The sequence below is a fragment of the Monodelphis domestica genome, chromosome 3, assembly GCF_027887165.1.
Source record: "Monodelphis domestica isolate mMonDom1 chromosome 3, mMonDom1.pri, whole genome shotgun sequence".
In the NCBI taxonomy this organism is placed as follows: domain Eukaryota; kingdom Metazoa; phylum Chordata; class Mammalia; order Didelphimorphia; family Didelphidae; genus Monodelphis; species Monodelphis domestica.
In genome coordinates, this window is record NC_077229.1 from 5632091 (window position 1) to 5658409 (window position 26319).

The following is a 26319-nucleotide window of genomic DNA, read 5'->3' on the forward strand; positions in this document are numbered from 1 at the left end:
TCTGTGAGCTTTTGCTTATATTATGTCTAATGGATTTCTTAGGCAGAGACTTCACTAATAATGCCAAATGCTGGAAATTTAAACATCAGCAAATAATGTCTAAAAATTGTGTTAACCATGAATTCCTCCCAAAAGCTGAAGAGAGGAGGCTGGAGCTGGCGATCTGGAGATGGGAACATTCAGCAGGAGGCAAAAGGAGGTCCAGAAATTCTTAACTTTAAGGTCTTATTTTTCTTCCCAAAGTTCTTCTGGTTAATGTGTGAAATATTTTGTACCAAGTGCAGTTAATATTGGCAACAAGATGCATTTTATTCTAGGTGTTAACTTGCTTATTTGAGTGCTAGAATTTCACATTTTTTCCAGCTGTTAATTGTTTTCAAATAGCAACGCATGGGTGTGAGTTCTGCAGTAAAGAAAGTTCATTTTAGGATGGTCAACTATAGACCTGACTGGTCACTGAATTGTTGTAAATGACGAGAAATATTGGGGGAAAGGCTTTGCTTTAAATCATGAGGAAACTGAACATTTTAAACTGACCAACAAATTTCCTCTCTAGGAGTGGCTTTAGCCTTAGGCCAAAGTGATTTGAGGCAAGGCTAAGAGAAAGGCAAACTTGGATCCCAAAGTAAATAAATAAACTAATAAATAAATAAAAGGAAAGGAATTCTGGAGGTATTCAGAGTTAAAGGTCATTTTTAAGCTTTTCCTTAGTAACGCTAAGCTTTGTGTTTGGAGAAAAAATGTTTCAGGTTTGAATTTTTGAAAAAGTAAAAAGATCATAAACTATAACCTGATTTTTTGAATTTTTAAGGTAAATTTTCAGGTAAATTTCCAGAGTGTAGCCATTACAATAGAGAAGCTTTTGTTTTAAAAGACCAGAGAATACTGATGACTAATTTTCCTTTTTAGGTGAAGAGAACTAAGTTTTGCGAGCATTATTTCTGATGATCATTGGCACATGAGTGCTAATAGAGGAAGGAATTTCTCACCTGGGAAACTCTTTAAGAAATTTCTAGGAATGCCCTGGATTTTGCCACCCTAGTTCTGGAGTGTGAAGTGATTAAAGCCTATTGAATTTAAGTTTTGCCTCAAGACGTTTCTTAGGAGCCAAAAGCCTGGACCAGATTTTCCTGCAGCCCAGAATCTGAAGAATTCCTGAAGAAGACATTTATGAGTAATCTGAAGGAGCCCCAAGATAGACTCCGGATAAGTATTGTTTCTCATCATTTTCATTGACTTGAGAATATTTCTGTAGCAGACATAAAACCAGCCATTTGATTTCCTCTGATAATTCTATTTCCCTGGAGCAAAGTCCCTTTGAGTAGAGAACCTAGAAAGGACAGAGCTAGTCCCCAAATTTAGTTGAAGTAGGAAAGTCTAAATAGGAGCATTTTACCTGGTTAAGAGGATTGAAAGTAACATCTATTCATTGGAGAAGTTGCAGCAAAGATTCCAGAGTGCTGGGTTGTCTCAAAAATGGTATCAGAAGTTAGAAAAGAATGACGAAGACTAAAAATAATTGTTAGTAACAGAAGATAAATTTATTTTAAATCCTGAGCTTGGTTAGAGAGAATCGCCATCTAAGGGTAAATTGTATGGGAAGATAATTGGGAAAAGAAATGCTATGGAGAAAACTTGGTCATGGATACAGTCCCAAGGGCGAATGGAAGGGCTAAGTTTCTGTCAAGTTCTACAGCTGACTGCTAATCATGGTCAACTTATGTGAATTTTAAAACTATTCCACCCTAATCAGACCATTCTTTAGAAGATCTGATTTAGCTATTTCCTGATAATAACAATGGAGATACTTGGAATAACAGAATCAAGTCTTGGAAACCCACATTCTCCACCCCACTCAGTGTAACAAGATTTTGAAAAGTCTGCATTAAACTCAAGATTTAATTATCTGAGGAGATGGTCTTCAACAGACATGTGCAAAAAAAGGACAGACCTCTGGGCGGTCCTAAGTCAAGCTTGAGCCACCATTGGCACATGTGAGATGCAGGAAGTGAGGTAGAGAACAGCCTCTGGAGTTCCCGGGACTTCCTGTGGAGAGGGCTAGAGTTCAGTTTGATTCTGGAGCTTGAGCTTGGAGGAGCCTCGCAGACAGCTTTCCTTTAGACCGGTCACGTGAGTGATAAGGACTGATCCCTTTCTCTGCCTTGGCTCTCCAAGGCCTTAATGCCTGCTTTGGCTCAGCTTGAGCCAGAGTGGTTTTGAGTTAAACTCCTTTCCTTCTCTCCCTCCCTTTCTCTCTCTCCCTCTAATATTTTCTTCCTCCTGTTGTAATTAAATCATCATAAAAATTTGGTAGCTGACTTAGGTATTTTATTATTTGGGATTTCCCTTGGCAACCAATTAAATTTAGATTTTTTTCAGTCTCAACCATAATATTCACCCTTTACAGTTACACATGACATCAATATTCCAAATCAGGGTGGTTTTCTTCCCCATTTTAAGTTACTTCCCACTTTTCTCCTGTTATAGCAAATTTTCTGTAATCATATGATGAAGGAAGCCCCAGGAAGGCAAGGCCTAGAATATGGAAATTATGGAGGCAGATAGACATTTTTAGCCATTATGAATGACTAAGCAAATTTAAAGAGGTTCCTTTTCTTAAAAGGAAGAGTTTAGGTCATAAGGAAAACCTGGCAAAATATCAGTACCAAAAGGGGGAAGCCTTGCACATAAATAGTAGATTCTAAGCAGCATGTTTAATATACAAAGTTTGGATAGAACACTGAATGGCTCCCCAGTACCAGTAAAGTTTATACATTTTGGAGCTTCAAGGTGGAAAACAATGAGATTAGAGAAGGCCTTTGTGCCCAGGAATACTAATGAAATCACCTATAGACTAGGCCTAAGTTCAAGGGTAAATGAGCCCTCATTGCCAATGAATAAATACACAGGAAAATTAAATGTGTACCCAAAATTAATTTAGTTAAGGCCAGAACTCAGTGAAATCAGGAGAATTATCTGAACAAATTTTTATCTACAGCCTTTACATTAGCTGACTCAGTTGCAACATTATTTTTTTCACACTAGGTATTAGAAGTAAAAAGCCTAAGCTATTTAAGCACAGTTATGGTTGTTAAGTAGTTAAAGGCAAATGAAAAATTTCAAAATCCCTCGCATCTCCACCTCCCCAAAGGGGGGTATGTGAGGTGTGGGAGAGGTTTTAAAGTCAAGGAAAATTAGAAGCATTTTTAATCTTGAAAACTTTTGCAGTTCATTTCAATATTTAAACTCAAATTTGACTTTTAAAATTGTTCTGAAGCTGAAATTGTCATGCAGTTTTTAAAAATAAGATTTGAGGATTTTTGTATTAGAATATTCAATTGGAATTTTACTTAATACTGGATGATCTTTTAATTTTGGGCCACAAACAGGAGGCAGGGCCACTTCCAGATTTCCAAAGTCCTGAATAACTTGTGATGTGGATTTTATTTTTCCTTTTATACTTCTATAGTTTGTCAGGTTTTTACATTTTGGTAAAGTGAGGCAATCTTTCTGCTTAATCATGTAAATTACATAATTTTATAATGGAGGAAAAGACATTGTTAAAATTAATGAGATGGGATAGCAGATTTAAGGTTAGCAGCCCGGATAATCTTTGTAGTGAGTAAGTATATTGGGAGTTGATAAAGTCCTGTTAAAGAATGTGTTTATGGATTTCTCTTGCAGCCAGAAAGAAGTGGTCTAGTACAAAGGAGGAGCCTCCTTTAAGTTCATTTTAAAAGTCAACAAAACTAAACATTGGTGTTAGGGTTCAATAAGAAATCAATGCAAGGCAATAAATTTGGAAATGATGAACTACTGAATTGGTGTAACAAATTAAATAATTTTGTGTTTATTACTTTATTTTATCTAATTTTATAACTTTAATTTTAGTATTTTATTTTTACCTTATTTGGTTTTAAATTGTCTGCATGTTTACTGTAAGACAGCAAATGGTGGTGCACTGGCTTGTGGGATCATAAGGAAGGAAGCAGTGTCCCAGGAACAGGGGCAGTACTGGGGATGCCAAGGTGGCAGGCAAGCAGTGGTCTCATGGCTGCCCCTTGTGTCTTGGGGTCTCAGAAAAAAGGGAAAAAGAGGAGATGTTGCTTTCTTGGTTGCTCCACTTAGCTTGCTATTCTGTCTCTGCCATTAGGGCCCCATAGGCATGCTCCCAAGAAAGTTCAGCAAGCAACAAAACCATAAGACAAAGAGCAAAATCTGTTCTTGCCTGTTAATTAAACTTTTCCTCCTCCCACTAATTCTCACACATCAAATCTCAGGAGCCAAGTGTGGCTTTCAATTTCATTTAGGCCTCACAGAGGAACACTCCAGGGGGCAGTGCACAGGGACATCAACCTTGACCCATCTCCTGATTTCTTGATTCTGTTGCTTTTTTCCTGCTACCATTCTATTCTCATGACCCAATCAATTCCATGATGCTCTACACATATTCTGAATCTGAATTTTTAAAAAGACAAGGTTTTATCCACATAAGAAAAGAGTGAATTAAATGTGTATATTTATGTATATAAAAAAGATGCTGAAGAGGGGGATTTCCCTCCTCTTCATCAGAAAAAATTAGTATTGCCCTTCTGACAGTCACCAGACTTTCACAATTTTTCTATAGTAAATTGCCAATTAAAGATTACTAATACTAATTAACATATACTGGAGAATAGAGCATGATTTAGTAGGCAAGCAGTGGTCTCATGACTGCCCCTTGTGTCTTGGGGCCTCAGAAAAAAAGGGAAAAGAGGAGAGATGTGTTATTTTCCTGGATGCTCCATTTAGCTGGCTTTCTGTTTCTGCCATCAGGACCCCATAGGAATGCTCACAGGAAAGTCCAGTAAGCAACAAAACCATAAGAGAAAAAAGCAAAATCTCTTGCCTTGGTTTATCAAACTTTTTCTCCTCCCACTAACACATCAAGTCTTAGGAGCCAAGAGTGGCTTTCACAATTTCATTTGGGCCTCCCAGAGGGGCACTCCAGGGTGCAGTGCAAGGAACATCCACCTTAACCATTGTCTCCTGTTTTCTTGACTCTGTTGCTTTTTCCCCCTGCCATTCTATCCTCATGACCCAATCCATTCCATGATTTCCTTCACATATTCTGAATCTGCATCTTTAAACAGAGGTTTTAGCCACAGAAGGAGTGAATTGAAGGTGTATATTTATGTATATAAAAAGATGCTGGGGAGGGGGATATCTCTCCTCTTCATAAGGAGAGATTAGTATCTCCCTTCTGACAGTCACCAGACTTTCACAACTTTTCTATAGGAAGTTGCCAATTGAAGATTACTAACACTAATACATGTTGGAGAATAAACCATGCTTTTATTCCATACAATAAGGCTTCACTCCCATCTGGATTGTCTGATGACTGGAAAGAGATTGCATGTCTTTCCATGTTTCCATTTATAGCTTCTCTCCAGAGTGGATTGTCTGATGTCTAGCAATATTGCTCATTAGTGTGAAAGTCTTTACGGTTTTACATTCATAAGGTTTCTCTTCAGCGTGGATGCTCTGATGCTTAGCAAGAGATCCCCTACATGTAAAAGGCTTTCCACAGTATTTACATTCATAATGTTTCTCTCCAGAATGGTTTCTCTAACTTTAACAAGATAGCCCCTCTCTGTAAAATCCTTTCCACAGTTTACATTTATAAGGTTTATAAGGTTTCTCTCAAGTGTGGACACTGATGTGTAGTCAGAGAGCTCCTCCGGGTGAAAGACTTTCCACAGTGTTGACATTCATAAGATTTATCTCCAGTGTGGATTCTCTAATGAACAGCAAGATGGCTTGTACATATAAAAGCCTTTCCACATTGTTCACATTCGTAAGGTTTCTCTCCAGTGTGGATTCTCTGATGTGCAATAAGATTGCTCCTCTGGCTGAAAGTCTTTCCACAGTGTTGACATTTATAAGCTTTCTCTCCAGTGTGGATGCTCTGATGTGCAGTACAATTGCCCCTATGTCTGAAAGGCTTTCCACAATATTTACATTCATATGGTTTCTCTACAGTGTGGATGCTCTGATGCTTAGTAAGAGATCCCTTCCCTTTAAAAGCCTTTCCACAGTTGTTGCATTCATATGGTTTCTCTCCAGTGTGGATGCTCTGATGTGCAATAAGATTGCTCCTCCGTCTGAAAGTCTTTCCACAGTGTTGACATTTATAAGATTTCTCTCCAGTGTGGATTCTCTAATGAGCAGCAAGATGGCCCGTACATATAAAAGCCTTTCCACATTATTCACATTCGTAAGGTTTCTCTCCAGTGTGGATTCTCTGATGTGTAGCAAGACTGCTCCTCTCTGTAAAAGCATTTCCACATTTTTTACATTCATGAGGTTTCTCTCCAGTGTGGATACTCTGATGCTTAGCAAGAGATCCCTTCTTTGTAAAAGTCTTTCCACAGTGTTGACATTTATAAGCTTTCTCTCCAGTGTGGATGCTCTGATGTGCAATAAGATTGCCCCTATGTCTGAAAGGCTTTCCACAATATTTACATTCATATGGTTTCTCTCCAGTGTGGATTCTCTGATGTGTAACAATACTGCTCCTGTGTGTAAAAGCCTTTCCACATTGTTTACATTCATAAGGTTTCCCTCCAGTGTGGATGCTCTGATGCATAGCAAGAGATCCCTTCTCTTTAAATGCCTTTCCACAATTTTTGCATTCATAAGATTTCTCTCCAGTGTGGATGCTCTGATGCTTAATAAAAGATCCCTTCCCTTTAAAAGCCTTTCCACAGTTATTGCATTCATATGGTTTCTCTCCAGTGTGGATGCTCTCATGTGCAATAAGATTGCTCCTCCGTCTGAAAGTCTTTCCACAGTGTTGACATTTATAAGGTTTCTCTCCAGTGTGGATTCTCTGATGTGCAATAAGATGGCCCCTCTGTCTGAAAGGCTTTCCACAATGTTTACATTCATACGGTTTCTCTCCAGTGTGGATTCTCTGATGTGCAACAAGACTGCTCCTGTGTGTAAAAGCCTTTCCACATTGTTTACATTCATAAGGTTTCCTTCCAGAGTGAATGCGCTGATGTTTAGCAAGAGATCCCTTTTCTATAAACGCCTTTCCACAGTGTTTGCATTCATAAGGTTTTTCTCCAGTGTGGATTCTGTGATGTGCAATAAGACTGCTCCTCCTCATAAAAGCCTTTCCACAGTGTTGACATTCAAAAGGTTTCTCTCCAGTGTGGATTCTCTGATGTGTAGCAAGACTGCTACTCTGTGTGAAAGCCTTTCCACAGTGTTTACATTCATAAGGTTTCCATCCTGTGTGGATGCTCTGATGCTTAGCAAGAGATCCCTTCTCTATAAAAGCCTTTCCACAGTGTTTGCATTCATAAGGTTTCTCTACAGAGTGGATGCTCTGTTGTGCAATAAGTTTGCTCCTCTGTCTGAAAGCCTTTCCATAGTGTTGATATTCATGAGGTTTCTGTGCAGTGTGGATTCTCTCATGTTGAAAAAGAGAGCCCCACTGTGTGAAAGACTTTCCACAATGTTTACATTCATAAGGTTTCTCTCCAGTGTGGATTTTCTGATGTGCAGCAAGCTTAGATTTTTGTCTGAAACATCTCCCAACTTTATTATTCACAGAAACCATCTTGACAGGATTAATATTTGGGTGTCTAATAAAGTCTAAACTGCAGCCAAAAGCCATTCCTCCTGCCTTACCTTGATACACGAGCATTTCAGGCTTCTCAGGTGACTGAATAAATCCTACGTCTTCAGGAAACCATTTCCTATATTTGCTATCCTGATAACAGTCATTTCCTGAACTCAATTTCATGTACTGTGTTAGGACTGAATATTGGCTGAATTTCTCTGCAGTTTCATCAATTTCACAGTCACTCTGTGGATTTTTATTTACTTTGACAGTAGAATCACAGATTTCTCTCAAAATGAAGTCATGAGAAACCTCCTTCATGCATCTTTGGGGGCCAGATCCTTCCACAAAAAGGCTCAGATTTGTACACATCACATTCACTTCAAAATCTACCAATGAAAAAAACAAATAATGATATAAAAACAGAAGGAAGGATGACACACACATATACACACACAGAAATATAAGTGCTCCTCTCTGATGGCAGAAAGTAAATTGATTTTTATTCTATTTCCCCAGGCAAAAAGGGGTTTTCAAAGTGAAACAAGTAGCACCAGTCTTTAGATACACCATTTGGTCATATGTGCAAAATGGATAATTTTAGAAAGACCTTCACATACAATAACAATTAAATCTCAAAATGGATACATGACACAGGCAGGTCCAATATTCTCAACATCTTTCGGAATTCATATAACGAGGAAAGAATGGAGGAATGACCTGACCAACTTTCTTGCAGTTAGCCTATAACTCAAATCCTGTGCCTAAGCATGCTTGGTCTGAAGTATTAGACAACCTTTCTCCATTACCTTTTCTTTTCTAAAAAGTCATTTGTACATTATTCTTATAATTTTATGAATCTCAGGTAAGCTTCCAGATATTCTGTTCTCATCATTTTGGATACACTATCACATGGTCATACCCTGGTATATTTTGTATGCTAAAAAGAAAAACTTCACTTTTTAACTCACATGCAATCATTTTCAAAATGGAATAGAAGTTTTCCTTTCTCTACGGATAAAAAGATTGTATGCCTTCAAGTGCAAACATACTAAATATTCATCTTATTTTACAATCTAACATGAATTATGTCTCATGCTCTATAATGAGTTTAACAACCATTCCTCAGGAAATGAATAGCATGCTTCAGCATTGGTGTGTAGGCCCCAAAGTGTAGCACTCTCTTCACCACAACAGATAAAAGTCTTTTTGGATAACCGCCCTTATACACCTGCTTTAAAATCACTCACCGGGAGAGGAACTCTTTGGCCCCTTTTGCTCTGGCAGCCATGGTGCTTTCCCTTCCTGGAAACAGGAGATTAAATGTTCTCTAGTTACTGGAAGCCCTGGGCATAAGAAAGAAGAAACACATCAGGAGAGAAAAATAAAAATAAGTCCTCTTAAATGAAAGGTAAAGGCCTACAGAATAGTTTCTGTTACTTTCACTGTTAGGACATCTGCAGGAGGTCAGAGATCTTAGAAACCATCTGTAATCAGAAAACTCCATTTTTACCTCTTTTACCTCTGGTAAAAGAAGTAAGGGCACAGTTCACAACCTCCATTATCTATAAATTAAAGGCAACTGGTAATGAAGGGGTAAATGATCAGAACTTGAGAGTTAGAAAAGCAAATTTAATTCAGCCTCAAAGATATGGTACATGAGTGCCCCTGGCCTAGTAATTTTACCTCAGTTGGCCTCAACTATAAATTCAACACAAGAAGACTATCAAACTCACAGGAATATTGTGAAATAAATGATAATTATGAACTCATCTATTGTAAACCTTAAAATTTCACAGATTTATGAATGTTAAAAATTTTACTCCACATTGAGGAATCCTCCAATTCCCTACTTGAAATAATTCCCTACCAGATAGTGAGAATTCTACATGAATGTGAAAACTCCTTGCCTTGGGAGTATCCCTACTCCACCCCTACTTAAGACTGCTTTAGGGCAGAAAACTCCTTGCTAAACAATGCAAGTACTTTGACACATGCTTATGGAAAGGACAGGAAGTTCTTTGAGTCATGCCTGTTTTTAGAAGTGATACAATGGGATGCTAGGTACCTATAAAGGTGGGGAAACTTGTAAACTACTTAAACCTAAAAGGGTGATAACTTATTCAGGTTTTTTCTTAATGAAATTAGTAGACACAGCAGGATTTTTTTCTGACTTACTAAACAGATTAAATCTACTCAGCTATGAATTTAAAATGGGCGGTCGTTTAGAAACATCTACAGTGATTGGTAGATGTAAGGACTTAGGGGAGGTGACACAGGAGATTTTGTCCTTAAAAATAAGAGCTCAGAGAAGAGCTGGGACTCATTCTGAGGGACTCATTCCCTTGAGGACTGATGCTTCAGGAGAAATGCTCTTGGAGGAAATCTCATTCTGAAAGAGAGTTCTTTGAGGAGCTCCTCTGAGGGGGCTCTGTCCCTCTGGAGGCTCTTGAGAGAGGCCCTTTAAAACAGTCTCTGGCTGGAAGGCTCTTTGAGGAAGGACACTGGCCTGGTGTCATTAGAATCCTTGCTTAGACAGATTTTGTGGTGAGTAATAAAAAACTGACTGATTTCTCTCTTAAGACTCATGTCTAAGCCATATTGGCTTAAGGCCCTTCATACTTATTCCTTTCTTACTCTCTCTCTTTCTTTGATTAATCATTGTATTATTAATTAAAATCTCTATAAAACCCAGTCGACTTGGGCATATTCATAATTGTTTTCCCTTTCCCTGGCTTCACAAATTTTAATTCTTACACAACCCAGTAGAGGACAAAGAGCAGGTATTTTGAAATTCTCATTCCCTTCATTTACATTACTATCTTCTGGTCTGAGATTTGAGGGAAGAATGAAAGAGGAATAAGTATAAAACCATGAGAGTAGACAGAATGACAGGCTCTGAGCTAGTTTTATATTTAAAAAAAATTAAACAAAGAATCCCCTTATCTTACTCTCTACATATCTACTTGTGTATGTCCAATATGTTTCTTGTAAAAAACATCTCATAGGATTCATATTTTTATGTACTCTGCTATCTACTTCTGTTTCATAGGCGAGTCCATCTCTTTTATAACTGCAGTTACGATGAGCATCTCTGTATTCCCCTTTGTTTTCCTCCTTTGATCCTACGCTTTCTCCTTTCACTGTCTGTTCACATGGCACCCCTTTAATCACTCACCCCAGTCCCCTCCGTACCACCACCCTTTTTATTCTCTACCTACTTCTGTGTCAGGCCTTTTAGTCACTTCCTCTATTCCCCCTCCCTTATATTATTCCCCTCCCTCCACCACCTTTTTTATTCTTCTTCTACAGCTATATAGAGTAAGATAAGATTCTATACCCAAATGAGTCTGCTATTTCCCATGAGAATGTTTTACCGAGTGCCTGTCACCACTCTCAATGTACTCTCCACTATAAAAGTTTTCCTTCCCAGGCCTCTTTACTTGATATAATTTACCCCCATGTTACTTCTCTCTTCTTTTTTTCTCTACATGCTATCCTCTTTTTCATCCTCTATTTTTTTTTTGCCTATCTTCCTTAACGTTTTAGTATCACAGCCTCTTTTCTACCTATACTTCTTCAAACTACTATGATAAGGAGAGCAATTTTAATAGGTACAAATAAACATTTTCTTGAACTTCAGTTTTTCCTTGCTGCTCCTCTTGGCTCCTCTTCTAGTTTTCTGCCAATTTCATTTCTTCCAAGGTGGTACCATGGCCTGTGGGCTAGGTACTCTGAAAGCTGCTGATTTATTTACCACTAGAGACTGCTGATGGTTTGCATAGGCAAGAAGCAGTTCCATTGGGTTTTACATGTGTTTGATCAAGACCTATTTCCATATTATTGATATCTGCACTAGGGTGATCATGTTATAGTCTGCAACCTGTAAACCTCAAAATTTCTTAGACTTATAAATGTTGGAAATTTCACCATTGGGAAATTTCATACTTGAAAAATTCCCTATTGATAGTGGGTCTTGGCTATTGGAATGTGAACCCCATTGGCATGGGAGGTTCCTCCTCCTCCCTTCTTAAGATTACTTTAGGACAGAAACCTTTTGCTGAACAATGGAAAGGACTTTGACCTATGCTTAAGCATAGAACAGGAATTTCTTTGAGTCATGATTGCTTTTAGAATTGATACAATGGAGATACTTGGAATCAATCTCCACCCTATTCAGTCCTAACAGGATTGAGTAAGGGCTGCAGCCTAGATCAAAATTTAATTATTCCAATCTCTACCCTACTCAGGTTAACAGGATTTAGAAAGGGCTGTAGCAAAGGATCAAAGATTTAATTATTTGAAAATATGACCTTCAACAGACATGTGCAAACCCACAGAGCTCTGGGCGGTCCTGGGTTAAGCTAGAGCCTCCATTGGCACAGGGAAATTGATGGACAGGTGATTGGTAGATGTGAGGACTGAGGGGAGTGAACCTGGATGGTTTCCTTAAGGATAGGGGGGTCTGAAGACTCGGGAGGTGGTTGAGGAGTTTGTCGGGGTGGTTGCGGTGTGCTCGGAGAAGCTTGCGCTGAAGGAAGCTGAAGGTGGGGGCCCCGGAGACTGTTTCTCCATTTTTGGTCACGTGAGTAATAGGGACTGATCTCCTTTCATTGCCCCAGCTATCTAAGGGTTTGGGCCTTTTGGCCCAGCCTAAACAGAAGGGGTATTTAAGCCCTATTCCCTTCTCTCCCCTTTCTCTCTCCCTCTATCTCTCTATCTCTAATTCCTTTCTTCCTCCTGTTTGTAATTAAAACTCCATAAAAGGTTGACGGCTGACTTGAGTTTTCATTAAGGAATTACATAGCTGAATTCCTTGGCGACCTTAAATTAATATATATCAGTCTTTTAAAAGTGATTTCCTTGTCACAAACCCCAATCTCATCCCCATGGACCCGATCCATGTGGTTAAGCAGTTGTTTTTCTTCTGTGTTTCTGCTCCCACAGTTCTATCTCTGGATGTGGATAGCATTCTTTCTCATAAGTCCCTCAGAATTATCCTGATCATTCCATTGCTGCGAGTAGAGAAGTCCATTACATTTGACTGGACCACAGTGTATCAGCCTCTGTATATGAGGTTCTCCTGGTTCTGCTCCTTTCACTCTGCATCAATTCCTAGAGGTCATTCCATTTCCCATGGAATTCCTCCAGTTCATTATTCCTTTTAGCACAATAGTATTCCATCACCAACAGATACCAAATTTGTTTAGCCATTCCCCAATGGCGGTACACCCCCCTCATTTGCTAATTTTTTGCCACCACAAAAAGAGTGGTTATAAATATTTTTGTACAGGTCTTTTTTCCTTTTTATCTCTTTGAGGTATAAACTCAGCAGAAAGTCGTTTATTGCCCTTTGGGCATAGTTCCAAATTGTCATATGGAATGGCAGGTTCAATTCACAATTCCACTAGCAATGGATTAATGTCCCAATTTTACCACATCATCTCCAGCATTCATTACTTTCCATTGATGTTATGTTAGCCAATCTGCTAGGAGGGAAGTGGTACTTCAGAATTGTTTTGATTTGCATTTCTCGAATTATAAGAGACTTAGAACACTTTTCATGTTGTTATTAATAGTTCAAAATTGCTTATTTCCTGTTCCTTGTCCATTTATCAATTTGGGAACAGCTTGATATTTTTTACAATTGATTTAGTTTTTTTTTTAATTTGGCTGCTCTTCTTATGATCCTCTCCACCTCCTTAACCCAAGGGGACGTCCCAAGACCCTTGTAGGACCCCAGATAACAGCAGAATGTTGCTGACCAACCTCCTGTTCAGATCACTCCTCTGTGTGCAGTTTTACTTCCAGTTTCCTCTTTATCTCTCAAAACACAGCCTTTCTGACTTTTAAGTTGTTTTCCTAAGAAGAGTCACTTCACTCTTACCCATGTTTGTTCTCTGACTATAGTCATGTAAAAATCACATTTTAAGGTTGTTTTGCCATTCTCAGGGCAGGTCCAGCTTTTGGTTCTGCTATGCTGCCTTCTTGGCTCTAATATTTAATAACAAGAAATCCTTTTAAAGACCAGATCCAGTACAAAGGGGAAGAGGTTGCCTTGGCAAGTAGAGTGTTCCCTTCAATGTCCATCTTTAAGGAAAAGCTGCTTGGGTATAAACAGGGCATTTGCACACAATATTCAAATCTAATTAGGGGCTGGACTAGATGACTTCTGAGATTAGTTTCAGGAATGTAAATCTATAACACTGGTTGCAGTTTTCACCTGAAGGTATCCAAAACAGAGGAAAAACAATTTTAGGGGTAAAAAGGGAAACTCTCAACTTCCAATCACATAATTCAAAGACTTTATCTTTTTTTTTTTTTAATGAAAAGCAGACATGAGTAGAAACCTGGGCAGGGGTCAGCACTTTTGCTTTTTTAATCATTGATAAAGGCTTAAAATCCTGTACATCTGGCTTAGAATAAAGACATTCTCTTAATGACAGATTCAGAGTGAACAAAGAAAATGGACCTTACCCACAGAGAGCAGATTCTGCACATTCTCCTGCATGACCTCCAGGTACAGGTCTTTCTGAGAATGGTCCAGTAGGCACCATTCTTCCTGGGTGAAGTCCACAGTCACATCCTTGAATGTTATTGACCCCTAAACCAGTAAGAGGCATAAGATTCAGAGCTCGGAATTCATCTGATACAACTGTCATCCATTCACTGAAGGAATGTGAAGTAGATAAGGGAAATTACTGAACCTCCTAACCTTGAAGACTGACAGTCAGCAATGCAGACCAGTCATTCAGAGTCCAATGGAATACTGACAAAAGCATTTTGTGTCTGAACTGAGAATCATGTTGTGAGGAGTAAAACCTGGAGAAATGTGTTGTTACTCTGAAATGCTTTTCCCTCTTGGAATGAGAGAGATGGGAAGTGCCCTCTGAATGAAGTATGAGATTCTGTGGAGGAGAAAAAGAGAAGGTGATCTGAAATTACTCCTCATCACAAGAGTCAAGAGTTGATCTGGTAAGAACAGATTCTTGAAGAGTTTCTGAGTAGATAGCATGAACTGTGTATGCTAGGAGGAAAATATTACCAGTGATGAATGAGGAGAATTACAATGTGTTTTTGATATTTTGAAGTAACATCTCAGGGGCAGAGTCAAGATGGCAGCTTAGAAGCTGCAAAAGTTCAGACCTCTGAAAACCCTTCCTTACCGATCACAAACTGAATGCTCCTAGGGGACTGAAATTCAAACTTAACAACAGGACAGAGCTGGGGAACCCTCCTTCTGGACTCAATTCAAAAGGTACAGCCCCCCAAAGCTGGAATATGAGAACAATCGGGTCTAAGGGGAAGTCAGAAGGAAGGTGTCAGGGACCCTCCCCCTTCCCCACCTAGAGCCCTAAGACTCCAGTGGCAGCGGGAACCTCTGGGCAGGGAAAGGTACTGGTCTGGACAGTGTATCTTGTGAGAACAAAACCACTCGGTGGCTAGGCCATTCCATTTGCTTCCAGTCTCACTGGAGGTTTTTGCCTCTGGGCAAATTCAGACAAACCCAGTTGAACCCAATCCCATCAGGAGTCCTCAGAGCTCAGGGAGGCCAGGACCCCTGTCCCCTAGAGTGCAGGGCCTCATGCAAGTATAGAAACCTCTGGCCGGGCAAAGGCACTGGTCTAGATGGTGTACCTTGGGGCCGGGCTCAGAGTGTAGAACGCAGGCAGGGGGGAAGAGCTGGAGAGAACAGGAGAGAACCTGGGTAGCTGAGACCTTCCATTTGGCTCCAGCTTTCCAGGAGTTTTCAGCCTCAGAGCACATAGAGCCCAACCTAGCTGAACTTAATCCAATCAAAAGCCTCAAGAGGACAAGTAAATCAACATTCCTCCTCCAGAGACTGTATTGAGAGATCTGACAAAGTTCCAAGAGGGGAGACTAACAGAAAGCCCCAACCCCCCCCAAAAAATAAGAGGAGCAAGAGCACAGACAAATACGGGGAGCAAACAAGGGGTAAATACAAGGAAACAACAGAAAAAGAAGAAATTACAATAGACAACTTCTGTACAGATAATGAGCAAAGAGTGAATGAAACAGAACGGGAGAGAGCAGCAAAGGAAAAATCATAAATCCCAGCAAATTGGATACAGGCTTTGGAAGAACTCAAAATCCAATTCAAAACACAATTAAGAGAGGCTGAAAATAACTTTAACAGCAAGATGTCATCTGGAAACAGAAAATACTGTCTTGAAAGCCAAAATCAACCATCTGGAAAATGAGGCAAAGGAGATGAAGCACGCGGTAAAGAGGACGAAAGATGACTTCCAAAATGTAACAATTAAATTTAGGAATATGGGGAGACTGAGGCAGGTAGAAATTAGTTTCTCTCTGCAAGGAGTATTATATTTTTTAGAGGTTTATTAAGGATTAAGGCTTAAAGAATATACAAGTAAGAAACATGTGCCTAGGCCAGAGGCCTAGACAAAATAACCTCACATCATGCAAGAGACGCCTCTGCTCCAAAACGGAAGTCCAAAAGAGAGAGAGCCCCAAAAACCTTTGCCACCAGCTTAAATCCTTCCTCGATCTCGGACCACCTCATAATTCCCTTGAGATTACAAAGTATTTTGGGGAAGTGGAGCAAAGGCTTGTGGGGATTGTAGTACTGTATTCAAGTCTATTTTTTACATTCGCTCGTTTGATCGTTTGCAAAAAATTCAATTTTTTTTCCAAACGATCATGAAAACATAATCAACTTAAAGATTACAATAATTTGATAAGAGAAAAAAACAAACAAACCCAATAATTGCTGATCGCATTGACAAAAAGCCAGTTAGGGGGCAGTCCCGTTCGGCATGAAAGTAGATACACAAATAAATGTTCAATCAACCACACCCAAAGTTCAACTTTGTGCAACTTGTGGTCTGGAGGCTTCTTCATGGTGGCTTCTCCAACAGTTCAGTTCTGGATTCAGAGAGGTAGCATCTTCTTTACCTAAAATTCTTCTCAAAAGGAATTTAAACTTTGCAATTTAAATAATGATATTTTTTACAAAAGAAAATCAGACCAGAAGGAAAAGGATAATGAAAAAGCCAGGAATTAAATCCAGACTTTAAGAACCTGAATACAACAGCCAGAATTAAGTGACCTCACAAGGCAGCAGGACACTATAAAACAAAACCAAAAGAATGAAAAAATTGGGAAAAATATGAAGCATCTCATTCACAAAACAAAGGAATTAGATAATCGTTCCCGGAGAGACAATTTAAGAATCATTGGTCTACCAGAAGACCATGACAAAAGAAAAGGCCTGGATATCATACTAAAGGAAATTATTCAAGAAAACTGCCCCAACATCCTAGAACAAGAGGAAAAAGTTGAGATTGAAAGAATGAACAGATCACCTCCTGTACTTAATCCCCAACTGACAACACCAAGGAATGCTATAATCAAATTCAAAGAACTATCAGATCAAAGAAAAGATATTACAAGCTGCCAAGAAGAAGTCATTCAGATACCACGGAACCACAGTGAGGACAACACAGGATCCGGCAGCATCCACACTGAAAAACCAAAAGGCATGGAATACGATATTCCGGAAAGCTAGGAACTAGGTCTACAACCAAGAATCAACTACCCAGCAAAACTGACTATATTGTAACAGGGGTAAGTATGGTCATTCAACAAAATAGAAGAATTCCATGAATTCGCAAAGAAAAGACCAGACCTCAACAGAAAATTTGATGTCCAAGCACAGAACTCAAGAGAATCATCAAAAGGTAATTAAAAAAGAGGGAGAAAACAAAAACAAAACAACAAACACAAAAAAAAATTTAAGAGACTCAGAAAGTTAAAATGATATGTATCCCTATAAGAAAAGAGGTCATTGGTAACTCTTAAAAACTGCTATTATTACCTGGGCAGCTAAAAGAAGTACACTTAGAGGGAACAGTGAAAAACTGTATAGGATGAAAGGACAAGATATATATAGATATATGCATGCATAAATACATACACATGTGTATGCATATATATGTATACATACATATCTATAACTTGAGCTAAAAATAAGTTAATATTAATAGAAATGGGAAAAGAAGCAAATGGGGGTAAATTTATATATCACAAAGAAGCTTGTGGTGGGAGGGCGGAGTACATCAATACACTGAAAGGGTAAAGAGGTCTGAGATAGGAAATACTCAACTCTTACCTGCTTTGAAATTGACCCAAAGAGGGAAGAACAATCCAATCCATTGGGGAAGAGAATAGATTTTCCCCCTATAGGGCAGTAGAAGGGTAACAAAAGGACTGGGGGGGAGGGAAGCAGTCAAAGGGAGGGAGGGGAAGAGGGGGTAATTTTAGAAAGACTACAGGGGAAAATAAGGGGGGGATAAAAGAAGGGAGGGGAGAAGAACGGGAAGTAAAATAAGGGTGGGAACTAGGGGAACTGATTAAAAACATTGGTGTAGAAGGAAATAGTGAAAGAAGAAAAGGCAGGACCAGGAGTAGAAATAAAAATGCTGGGAAATACACAGCTAGTAATAATAACTCTGAATGTGAATGGAATTAACTCACCCATAAAACGCAAGCAAATAGCAGAGTGGATTAGAATTCAAAACCCTACCATATGCTGTCTACAGGAAACACACATGAGGAAGGTAGATAAGCATAGGGTGAAATTAAGAGGGTGGGGCCAAATCTATTGGGCATCAACTGATAAAAAGCCAAAGCAAAAATAAATCTAGTTAGAAGAGATAGGGAAGGTAATTAGATCCTAATAAAAGGCAATATAGATACTGAGGAAATATCTGTACTCAACAAGTATGCACCAAATAGCATACCATCCAAATTTCTAAAGGAGAAACTCCATTATAGAGTTTAGAAATAGAAAGAGGAGCTCAAGGATGAGATAGATAGAAAAATTATATTAGTGGGAGACCTGAACCTTCTTCCATCTGAACTAGATAATCAAACCAAAAAATAAATGAGAAAGAGGTAAGAGAAGTGAATGAAATCTTAGAAAAATTAGAGTTAGCAGATATGTGGAGAAAAATAAATAGGGACAAAAAGGAATATACCTTCTTTTCAGCAGCACATGGTACATTCACAAAAACTGACCATGTATTAGAGCATAAAAACATTGCAAACAAGTGCAAAAGAACAGAAATAATAAATGCAACCTTCTCAGATCACAATTCAATGAAAATAATAATTAGTAAGGGAACATGGATAACTAAGTCAAAAATTAATTGGAAATAAAACAATTTGATTCTCCAAAAACGGTTAGTTAAAGAAGAAATCATAGAAACAATTAATAACTTCATTGGAGAAAATGACAATGATGAGACATCCTTTCAAAACCTATGAGATGCAGCCAAAGAAGTACTCGGGAAAATTTATATCCTTGAGTTCATATATTAACAAGAAGGGCAGAGGTCAATGAATCGGGCATGCAAACTTAAAAAATTAGGAAGAACAAATTAAAAATCCTCAGATGACGACTAAATTAGAGATCTTATAAATCAAAGGAGAAATTAATAAAATTGAAATTCAAAGAAGTATTGATTTAATAAATAAGACTAGAAACAGGTACATTGAAAAAACAAATAAATCTTAAAAAAAGGAAAGGATGAAGTAACATCGCAAATCTTAATTATGTTAAACTTAAAAAATTTCCAGGACTTCCAGTCAAGATGGCGGCTTAGAGAAAGCTAAAGTTCAGATCTCCTGAAACCCTTCCTTACCGATCTCAAATCGAATGCTCCTAGGGCACCGAAATTCAAAGAGATCAACAGCATAGACCCTGGGAGTCCTCCTCCTGGACCTGGACCTGGATCAAAAGGTACGCGCCCCCCCAAAAGCCAGAACCCGAGACTACTCGGACCTAAGGGATAGGCAGAAGGAAGGTCCTAGGACCCATCCCCCCCAATCCAGAGCAACGAGTCTGAGTCAGAGGCAGCAGAGGCAACCTCAGAGCCCCACGGCCTGCTATTCTGAAGGCCACATCCTGAAAACAACCTAACCCAGTCGAGGGGGCACCCAGACAGCAGGGAAACAGAGAGGGACGGGGGAGCTCATAACCCCCTAGGAGGAGCCCTCAGAGCTCCGGGAAGCCGCAGCCCCTCCCCCTCAGAGAGCAGGGTCGTCTGGAACAACAGCAACCCTCAGGTCTGGCAAAAGGGCCTCAGGAGCTGGCTATTCTGAAGGCCACATCCTGAAAACAACCTGACCCAGTCGAGGGGGCACCCAGACAGCAGGGAAACAGAGAGAAGGGGGAAGCTTATAACCCCCTGGCTGGATCCCTCCATCCAAGGTTCAGGTCCCTGCCTCAGGGCACACTCAATTCAACCCAGGGACACACCAGCAATTCCTAGCTTCCTGGGGAAGACAGAACAACAACTTCATAGAAAGGACAATCTGCCTGGGGATAAAACCTCTGAACACCAGACAGATAAGAAAAGCTAATCCTCCCCACTCAGATAGAGATGGCAAACTACACTGAAGCACAAAAGCCCCCAAATTCCCCCCCCCCAAAAAAAAACAAGAAGAACGGGGCAACTTTGGACATTTTTTTATGGAGCAAAATTACAAAACACAGAGGAGACAGAAGAGGAAACACAAGCAAATGCTCCAAAACCTTCCAAAGGAAATGGAAACTCTCCACAAACCCATGAAGAATTTGAATCAGAAATGATGAAAAAGATGGAAGCCTTCTGGGAGGAAAAGTGGGAAATAATGCAAAAGAAATTCACGCATTTACAAAACCAGTTTGACCAAACTGAAAAGGAAAACCAGGCCTTAAAAGAAGAACTAATTAAGCAAAACCAAAAGATCAAGAAATTAGAAGAGAACATAAAATATCTCACTGACAAGGTGACAGATTTGGAAAATAGAGGGAGAAGAGATAATTTAAAAATAATTGGACTTCCAGAAAAGCCAGAAATAAACAGCAAACTCGACATTGTAATACAAGATATAATTAAAGAAAATTGCCCATAGATTCTAGAATAAGGGGGCAATACAGCCACTAACAGAGCTCACAGAACACCCTCTACACTAAACCCCCAAAAGACAACTCCCAGGAATGTAATTGCCAAATTCCAAAGCTCTCAAACAAAAGAAAAAATCCTACAAGAATCCAGAAAAAGACAATTTAGATATAAAGGAATGCCAATCAGGGTCACACATGACCTTGCAAGTTCTACTCTGAAAGATCGTAAGGCATGGAACATGATCTTTAGAAAGGCAAGAGAGCTGGGTCTTCAATCAGCAATCCAGCAAAACTGACTATAAACTTCCAAGTGAAAGTATGGGCATTCAACAAAATAGAAGATTTCCAAGTTTTTGCAAAGACCAGAGCTCTGTGGAAAGTTCGATACCAAAAATCAAAGAGCATGGAATACCTGAAAAGGTAAATATGAGGGAAAGGGAAAAGGAGAAAAATGTTATCTTCTTCTTTTACTCAAACTCTCTTCTAGAAGGACAACATTTATATCAAACTATGTATACTAACATGTGGGGAAAATGTAATGTGTAAATAGGGGGAAAAGAAAGACCAAATAGAATATTCTTTCTCACACAAAGATTCACACAGGAAGGGGAGGGGAACAAAACTCTTATAAGAAGGAGAGGAAGAGAGTTTTTACTTAAACCTTACTCTCAGGGAAATCAACTCTGAGAGGGAAGAACATCCAGATCCATTGGGATCTTGAATTCTATCTTACCCAATAAGGGTAGGGAGAAGGGAAAACCAAGGGGGGTAGGGGGGGAGGGAAAACAAAAGGGGTGGGAAAGAGAGGGGGGAGGGGAAGGGAACAAAAGGGGAGGGACTAAAAAGGGAAACATCAAGGGAGGGGATAAGGGGGACTGATTTAAAGTAAATCACTGGACTAAAAGGTAAAGCCGAAGGAAAAAAGGTTAGAATTAGGGAAGGTTATCAAAATGCCAGGGAGTCCACAAATGACAGTCATAACTTTGAAAGTGAATGGGATGAACTCACCCATAAAACGTAGACGAATAGCAGAATGGATTAGAATCCAAAATCCTACCATATGTTGTCTTCAAGAAACACACATGAGGCGGGTTGACACCCACAAGGTCAGAATTAAAGGATGGAGTAAGACCTTCTGAGCCTCAACTGACAGAAAGAAGGCAGGAGAAGTAATCATGATATCTGATAAAGCCAAAGCAAAAATAGACCTGATCAAAAGGGATAGGGAAGGTAATTATATTTTGTTAAAAGGGACTTTAGATAATGAGGAAATATCACTAATCAACATATATGCACCAAATAATATAGCACCCAAATTTCTAATGGAGAAACTAGGAGAATTGAAAGAAGAAACAGACAGTAAAACCATATTAGTGGGAGACTTAAACCAACCATTATCAAATTTAGATAAATCAAATAAAAAAATAAATAAGAAAGAGGTAAAAGAAGGGAATGAAATCTTAGAAAAATTAGAATTAATAGACATATGGCGAAAAATAAATATGGATAAAAAGGAATACACCTCCTTCTCAGCACCACATGGCACATTCACAAAAATTGATCATACATTAGGTCACAGAAACATAGCATACAAATGCAGAAAAGCAGAAATAATAAAGGCAGCCTTCTCAGATCACAAGGCAATAAAAATAATGATCAGTAATGGTACATGGAAAATCAAATATAAAACTAACTGGAAATTAAACAATATGATACTCCAAAATAGTTTAGTTAGAGAAGAAATCATAGAAATAATTAATAATTTCATTGAGGAAAATGACAATGGCGAGACATCCTTTCAAACCTTTTTGGATGCAGCCAAAGCGGTAATCAGAAGTAAATTCATATCCCTGAGTGCATATATTAACAAACTAGGGAGAGCAGAGATCAATCAATTGGAAATGCAAATACAAAAACTCGAAAGCGATCAAATTAAAAACCCCCAGCAGAAAACCAAACTAGAAATCCTAAAAATTAAGGGAGAAATTAATCAAATTGAAAGTCAAATAACTATTGACTTAATAAATAAGACTAGAAGCTGGTACTTTGGAAAAACAAACAAAATAGACAAAGTACTGGTCAATCTAATTTAAAAAAAAATTCCATATTCTAAATATGAAATCAGGATTCTATATTTGCAAATTGTCCGTCAGATTTTATAAGGTGCTCTCTGTATTGCTCTTATTATGCAAATTTCAATAATGTCATGTAATGATTATAGTTTGATTAAATATTATGTATAAAATTATACTTGTCAAATGATTCTTTTAAAGGGTTCCGCTTCTAAATTTCTTGGTACAAACTATTTTAACCTATGGATTCACTGGTATAACTGGACCTACCTAATTTAATACTGACCTCAGAGTTCAAATATTGATGATCTTCATTGCTTCAAAACATAAGAACTGTTTGATCATATTTGCACTAAAACATTCACACTGTTATGGGTAAATAATAGCTGGTGGTATTAATAACCAAACTATTATTTAAAAGCTGTTATAACTAAACTAAAGCTGTCAGGGCCAAGGTGGTTTCAGGTGGCAGATTGACGCAGGGATGCAGTCTAATAAAACTAGAATTTATTATGGAGGAGAGAGAGAAAAGGAAAAGAGGTAGAAACAGGAGTAAGGAATAAGGTAGGAAACCTATAAATCCCTAAAACTAAAATTGTCAAAATAACACAACCCCAAAACTGGCAACTCAAGGAGTGTCTTCTTTGTCTACCAAAGTAGACACTCCACTCAACTACACACACTGACTAAAACTTAACTTCCCTCTCAGTAAGCGATGCTACAATTATGAACTGTAAATAGATGATAAACTCATAAAGTTACATGAATCATCTTGAGAGAGAAGGTGAAGCAGTTTCTCTCTCCCTTCAGCAGGCCTCTCACAGGTTCTGGTCCCTTCACTCCAATGGTCAAACTGTAACTCCGATAACAACTGTTCTTCCTTTCCCCTGTGGTTCACAGGGAAAAATCCTCAGGAAACACACTTTCTCTCAGCTCAGTATGAATCTCAAATCTCAAAGTCAACTATCTCAAAGAACAAACAAATCTTCCTTCTGTTAGAGAATGACCCAGCCACCAGCTGTCTTCAAGTGAAGTAAGAGAGACTCCCTCCACAACTTCCAGCTGCCTATCTCCTAGCCAAGGCCCCTTACAGTGACCCCTACCAGATATCTGTTCTCTTTCTTAAAGGGGACAGCAGAACAGTGGGAAAATCCTTTCTCTGATCTAAACTCTGCTCTTACAGAAGCTTCATAAATTCCTCATCACAACACCACCTTTTACATTCAACTACTCTGTTTACTCAATTAATAGAAATAGGCTATTAAACTGCTAAAAAACTTTCTTCACTCCTCTCATATCTACACACTTAAATGATTCTCTAAACCCGTTAGTCCCCCTTTGGAACTTGGATTAAAATCTCTCCCTAAACTGCACCGGAATCATTTCTCTATTGAGCTCTACCATTCCCTTTACCCTCCCCCAAAGGATCACTCTGATGCCTAATCAATAAGCTAATCAAGGGTGCTGAGCCAGAACCTCTACAGGCTACTCTGGGCCACCAACAGCCACAACATCCCTGCTCAGCCCAGCCTAAGTGGCTGCTGCAGTTCCACAGAATCTGCTGCCCATGAGGGGAGCCCAACATCCTCCACAATGTCTGTGCCCTGGAAGATGGCTGGCCAGGGTTCAAGTCATTGCCATAAAGCTGGTCCTCAGCTCTATTTATTTGAGATTTGTGACCCGACCCTGTAAACTGATACCTCCAAAGGGTGAGACATGGCAGCTTCCTCATCCTCTGGGAGCCTCCTGTTATGAATATCTTCACTGTCCCGGCAGGATTCTGTCCTCCCTACCCAGTTCCTTTGAGCTCATGCAGGCGGGGGCTCCAGAGCACAGGAAAGCCCAGAACAGGGTGGATTGGGGGGCAGCCAGGGCTGACCCTGGAGCTTCCCCTGGGCACAAGCAGTGATGGCGCCCCTGGAGACCTGGCAGAGACACAGCTCTGAGTTCTGCTTGATCCAAGCCTGGCCCGGGAAGGGGATTCACTCACCTGGGAGGGGGGCCTCGGGGTCCGGGGTGGCATCCCTCTGGCTGCGTGCTCTCTGCTAGGCCACCCTGGGGTCCTTGGGGGGTGGGGTGGGGTGGCAGCCCGAGGGGGGGAGACTTCCTCTGTGTATGCCTGGGGGGAGGAGAGAGGGGGAGGGCTCAGAGGGGCTCCCAGGCCCTTCCCTGGCCCCAGGACAGATTCTCCCCCCCCAGGGGGGCATAGGGAGCCTCAGGCTGGGAAGGGTCCTGAACTGGCCAGGCAGAAGCCTTCCCTCCCCCTCTGCCATCATCTCTAGCTTAATTCCATTCAGAAACTGCACTGGGTGCATTGGGGGAGCCTGCTGGGGGGCGAAGTTACTAGGAAAAGGGGGGGAGGGCTGAAGGGGAGACGGGCATCAGGTGGAGATGGGGAGAGCGTGCTGGCATTTCCTCAGTGCCCAGGATCGGGCTATTTTCCTGGCTTGTGGGCACAGGAACCACACAGCCCCGCTGGCCCCTGGCCAGCTTCAGGTAGGCAGGTTCTCCCCTTAGCGGGTTCAGAGGAGGATGTACCCCTGGGGGAGGAGCCAGGCCAGCCCCGCCCCCTCCTGTCCCTGCACCGCCACTCCTCCCCCAGCTGCCTCTTGGCTCTGGGCTGGCGACCCCTTCTCTCTCCTCCGGGAAAGGGACAAAGCCCCGCCCGGGCTCCGGCCTGAGTCGGGCACTTCTGCGTTTGTCCCTTTTCTGGGGTCCTTTAAAATGACGGACAGACGCGGAAGCAGCTCCTCCCCCACTACAAGCATTTACAGGCAGCCGGGGCTCACTTCCAGCCTCTCCTGTCACGTGCGGACACGCCCCGCCCCCCCCAGGTCTCTTCACCCCCAAAGGATTTCCGAGCAGAAAGTCTCAGCTGCCGGAGCAGGGCGAGGAGGGAGCCCCGGCCCGCCCCCTCTCATCCAGGCAAAGGTCCAAGAAGATCACCAGAGACTTTTCCAAGAGCTGAGACAGCACACGTGAGGTTCCCAGCATGCCCCGCGGCTGCCACTGTGGGGAGGAGCCAACCCTAGGGAGGCCAGGGAACCAGCATTCTGGGAAATGGAGTCCTCCACAGGGGAGGGCCAAACTTGCATGATGGCATGACAGGCGCCTTCTGGGAAATGGAGACCTCCTGCCTGGGCAACTGGGCTGCAGCCTTCACCCCCTCCCACTATTTCCCCTTCCTGCCCTGCCAGCTGCTTCTTCCTTAGACTGGAAGCTGCCTCAGGATGGGGCTTGGCACAGAGCAGGTGCCTAATAAGTGTCTATTGATTTGAGTGACTGACTGACTGAGCAGTCCATGGATCTCCACTCTTCAGGGCTTGTGGAGGTGGCACTAGGATGCCACCTTCTGACACAAAAGGAAACTGAGGCAGAGGGCAGAAGCTGACAGCCCAGGCCCAGCTCCCCCCCACATTCCCTTCCTCCAAAGTTCCCTCTGAACATCCTGCTGCTGCTCCTGCTTTGGGGGACCCCAGATGCTCCCCAAAGGAGGGGCCAACCCCATCCCTAGGTGGAGGAATCAGGTGACTCCAAGGCTGTCCTCTTGCCTGGAACCCCCAAGATCTGGTCTCAAACATGGCCTCAGACACTGCCCAGATGTGGGAGCCTGGCCAAGGTCTTTCCCTAGCTTTTGCCTCAGTTTCCCCACTGTGGCATCGAGAGAATAAGAGCCTGAGCCAGTGGCTGTGGGGAAGCTG

The 26319-nt window shown here is 40.7% G+C and overlaps 1 protein-coding gene across 3 annotated transcripts; it reads right to left on the reverse strand.

Moving 5' to 3' along the window:
• Nucleotides 1–1519: 1519 nt before the first annotated feature.
• On the reverse strand, nt 1520–25625 carry LOC100020901 (zinc finger protein 883-like). 3 transcript variants are annotated; one of them, XM_056820345.1, is made up of 6 exons: nt 25463–25625; nt 24609–24737; nt 14328–14520; nt 14090–14216; nt 8863–8958; nt 1520–8001 (listed from the first exon to the last, which is right to left on the reverse strand). In XM_056820345.1, exons 4-6 carry the CDS (start codon nt 14121–14123, stop codon nt 6245–6247), a joined length of 1887 nt encoding a protein of 628 aa, XP_056676323.1. In that variant the 5' UTR covers nt 14124–14216; nt 14328–14520; nt 24609–24737; nt 25463–25625; the 3' UTR covers nt 1520–6244. The 3 variants fall into 3 exon arrangements, with proteins under 3 accessions (XP_056676323.1, XP_056676321.1, XP_056676322.1); XM_056820343.1 differs by lacking the exon at nt 14328–14520; XM_056820344.1 differs by lacking the exons at nt 14328–14520; nt 25463–25625 and having other exon boundaries at nt 24609–25430.
• Between the last annotated feature and the right edge of the window lie 694 nt (nt 25626–26319).

Coding starts and splice junctions, on each gene's coding strand:
- LOC100020901 (XM_056820343.1), bottom strand. CDS start 24,641: ATGCCACCCCGGACCCCGAGGCCCCCCTCCCAG. Junction 14,217..24,608: donor CCCCGAGGCCCCCCTCCCAG/GTGAGTGAATCC, acceptor TTACTGGTTTAG/GGGTCAATAACATTCAAGGA. Junction 8,959..14,089: donor GCAGAATCTGCTCTCTGTGG/GTAAGGTCCATT, acceptor TCTTATGCCCAG/GGCTTCCAGTAACTAGAGAA.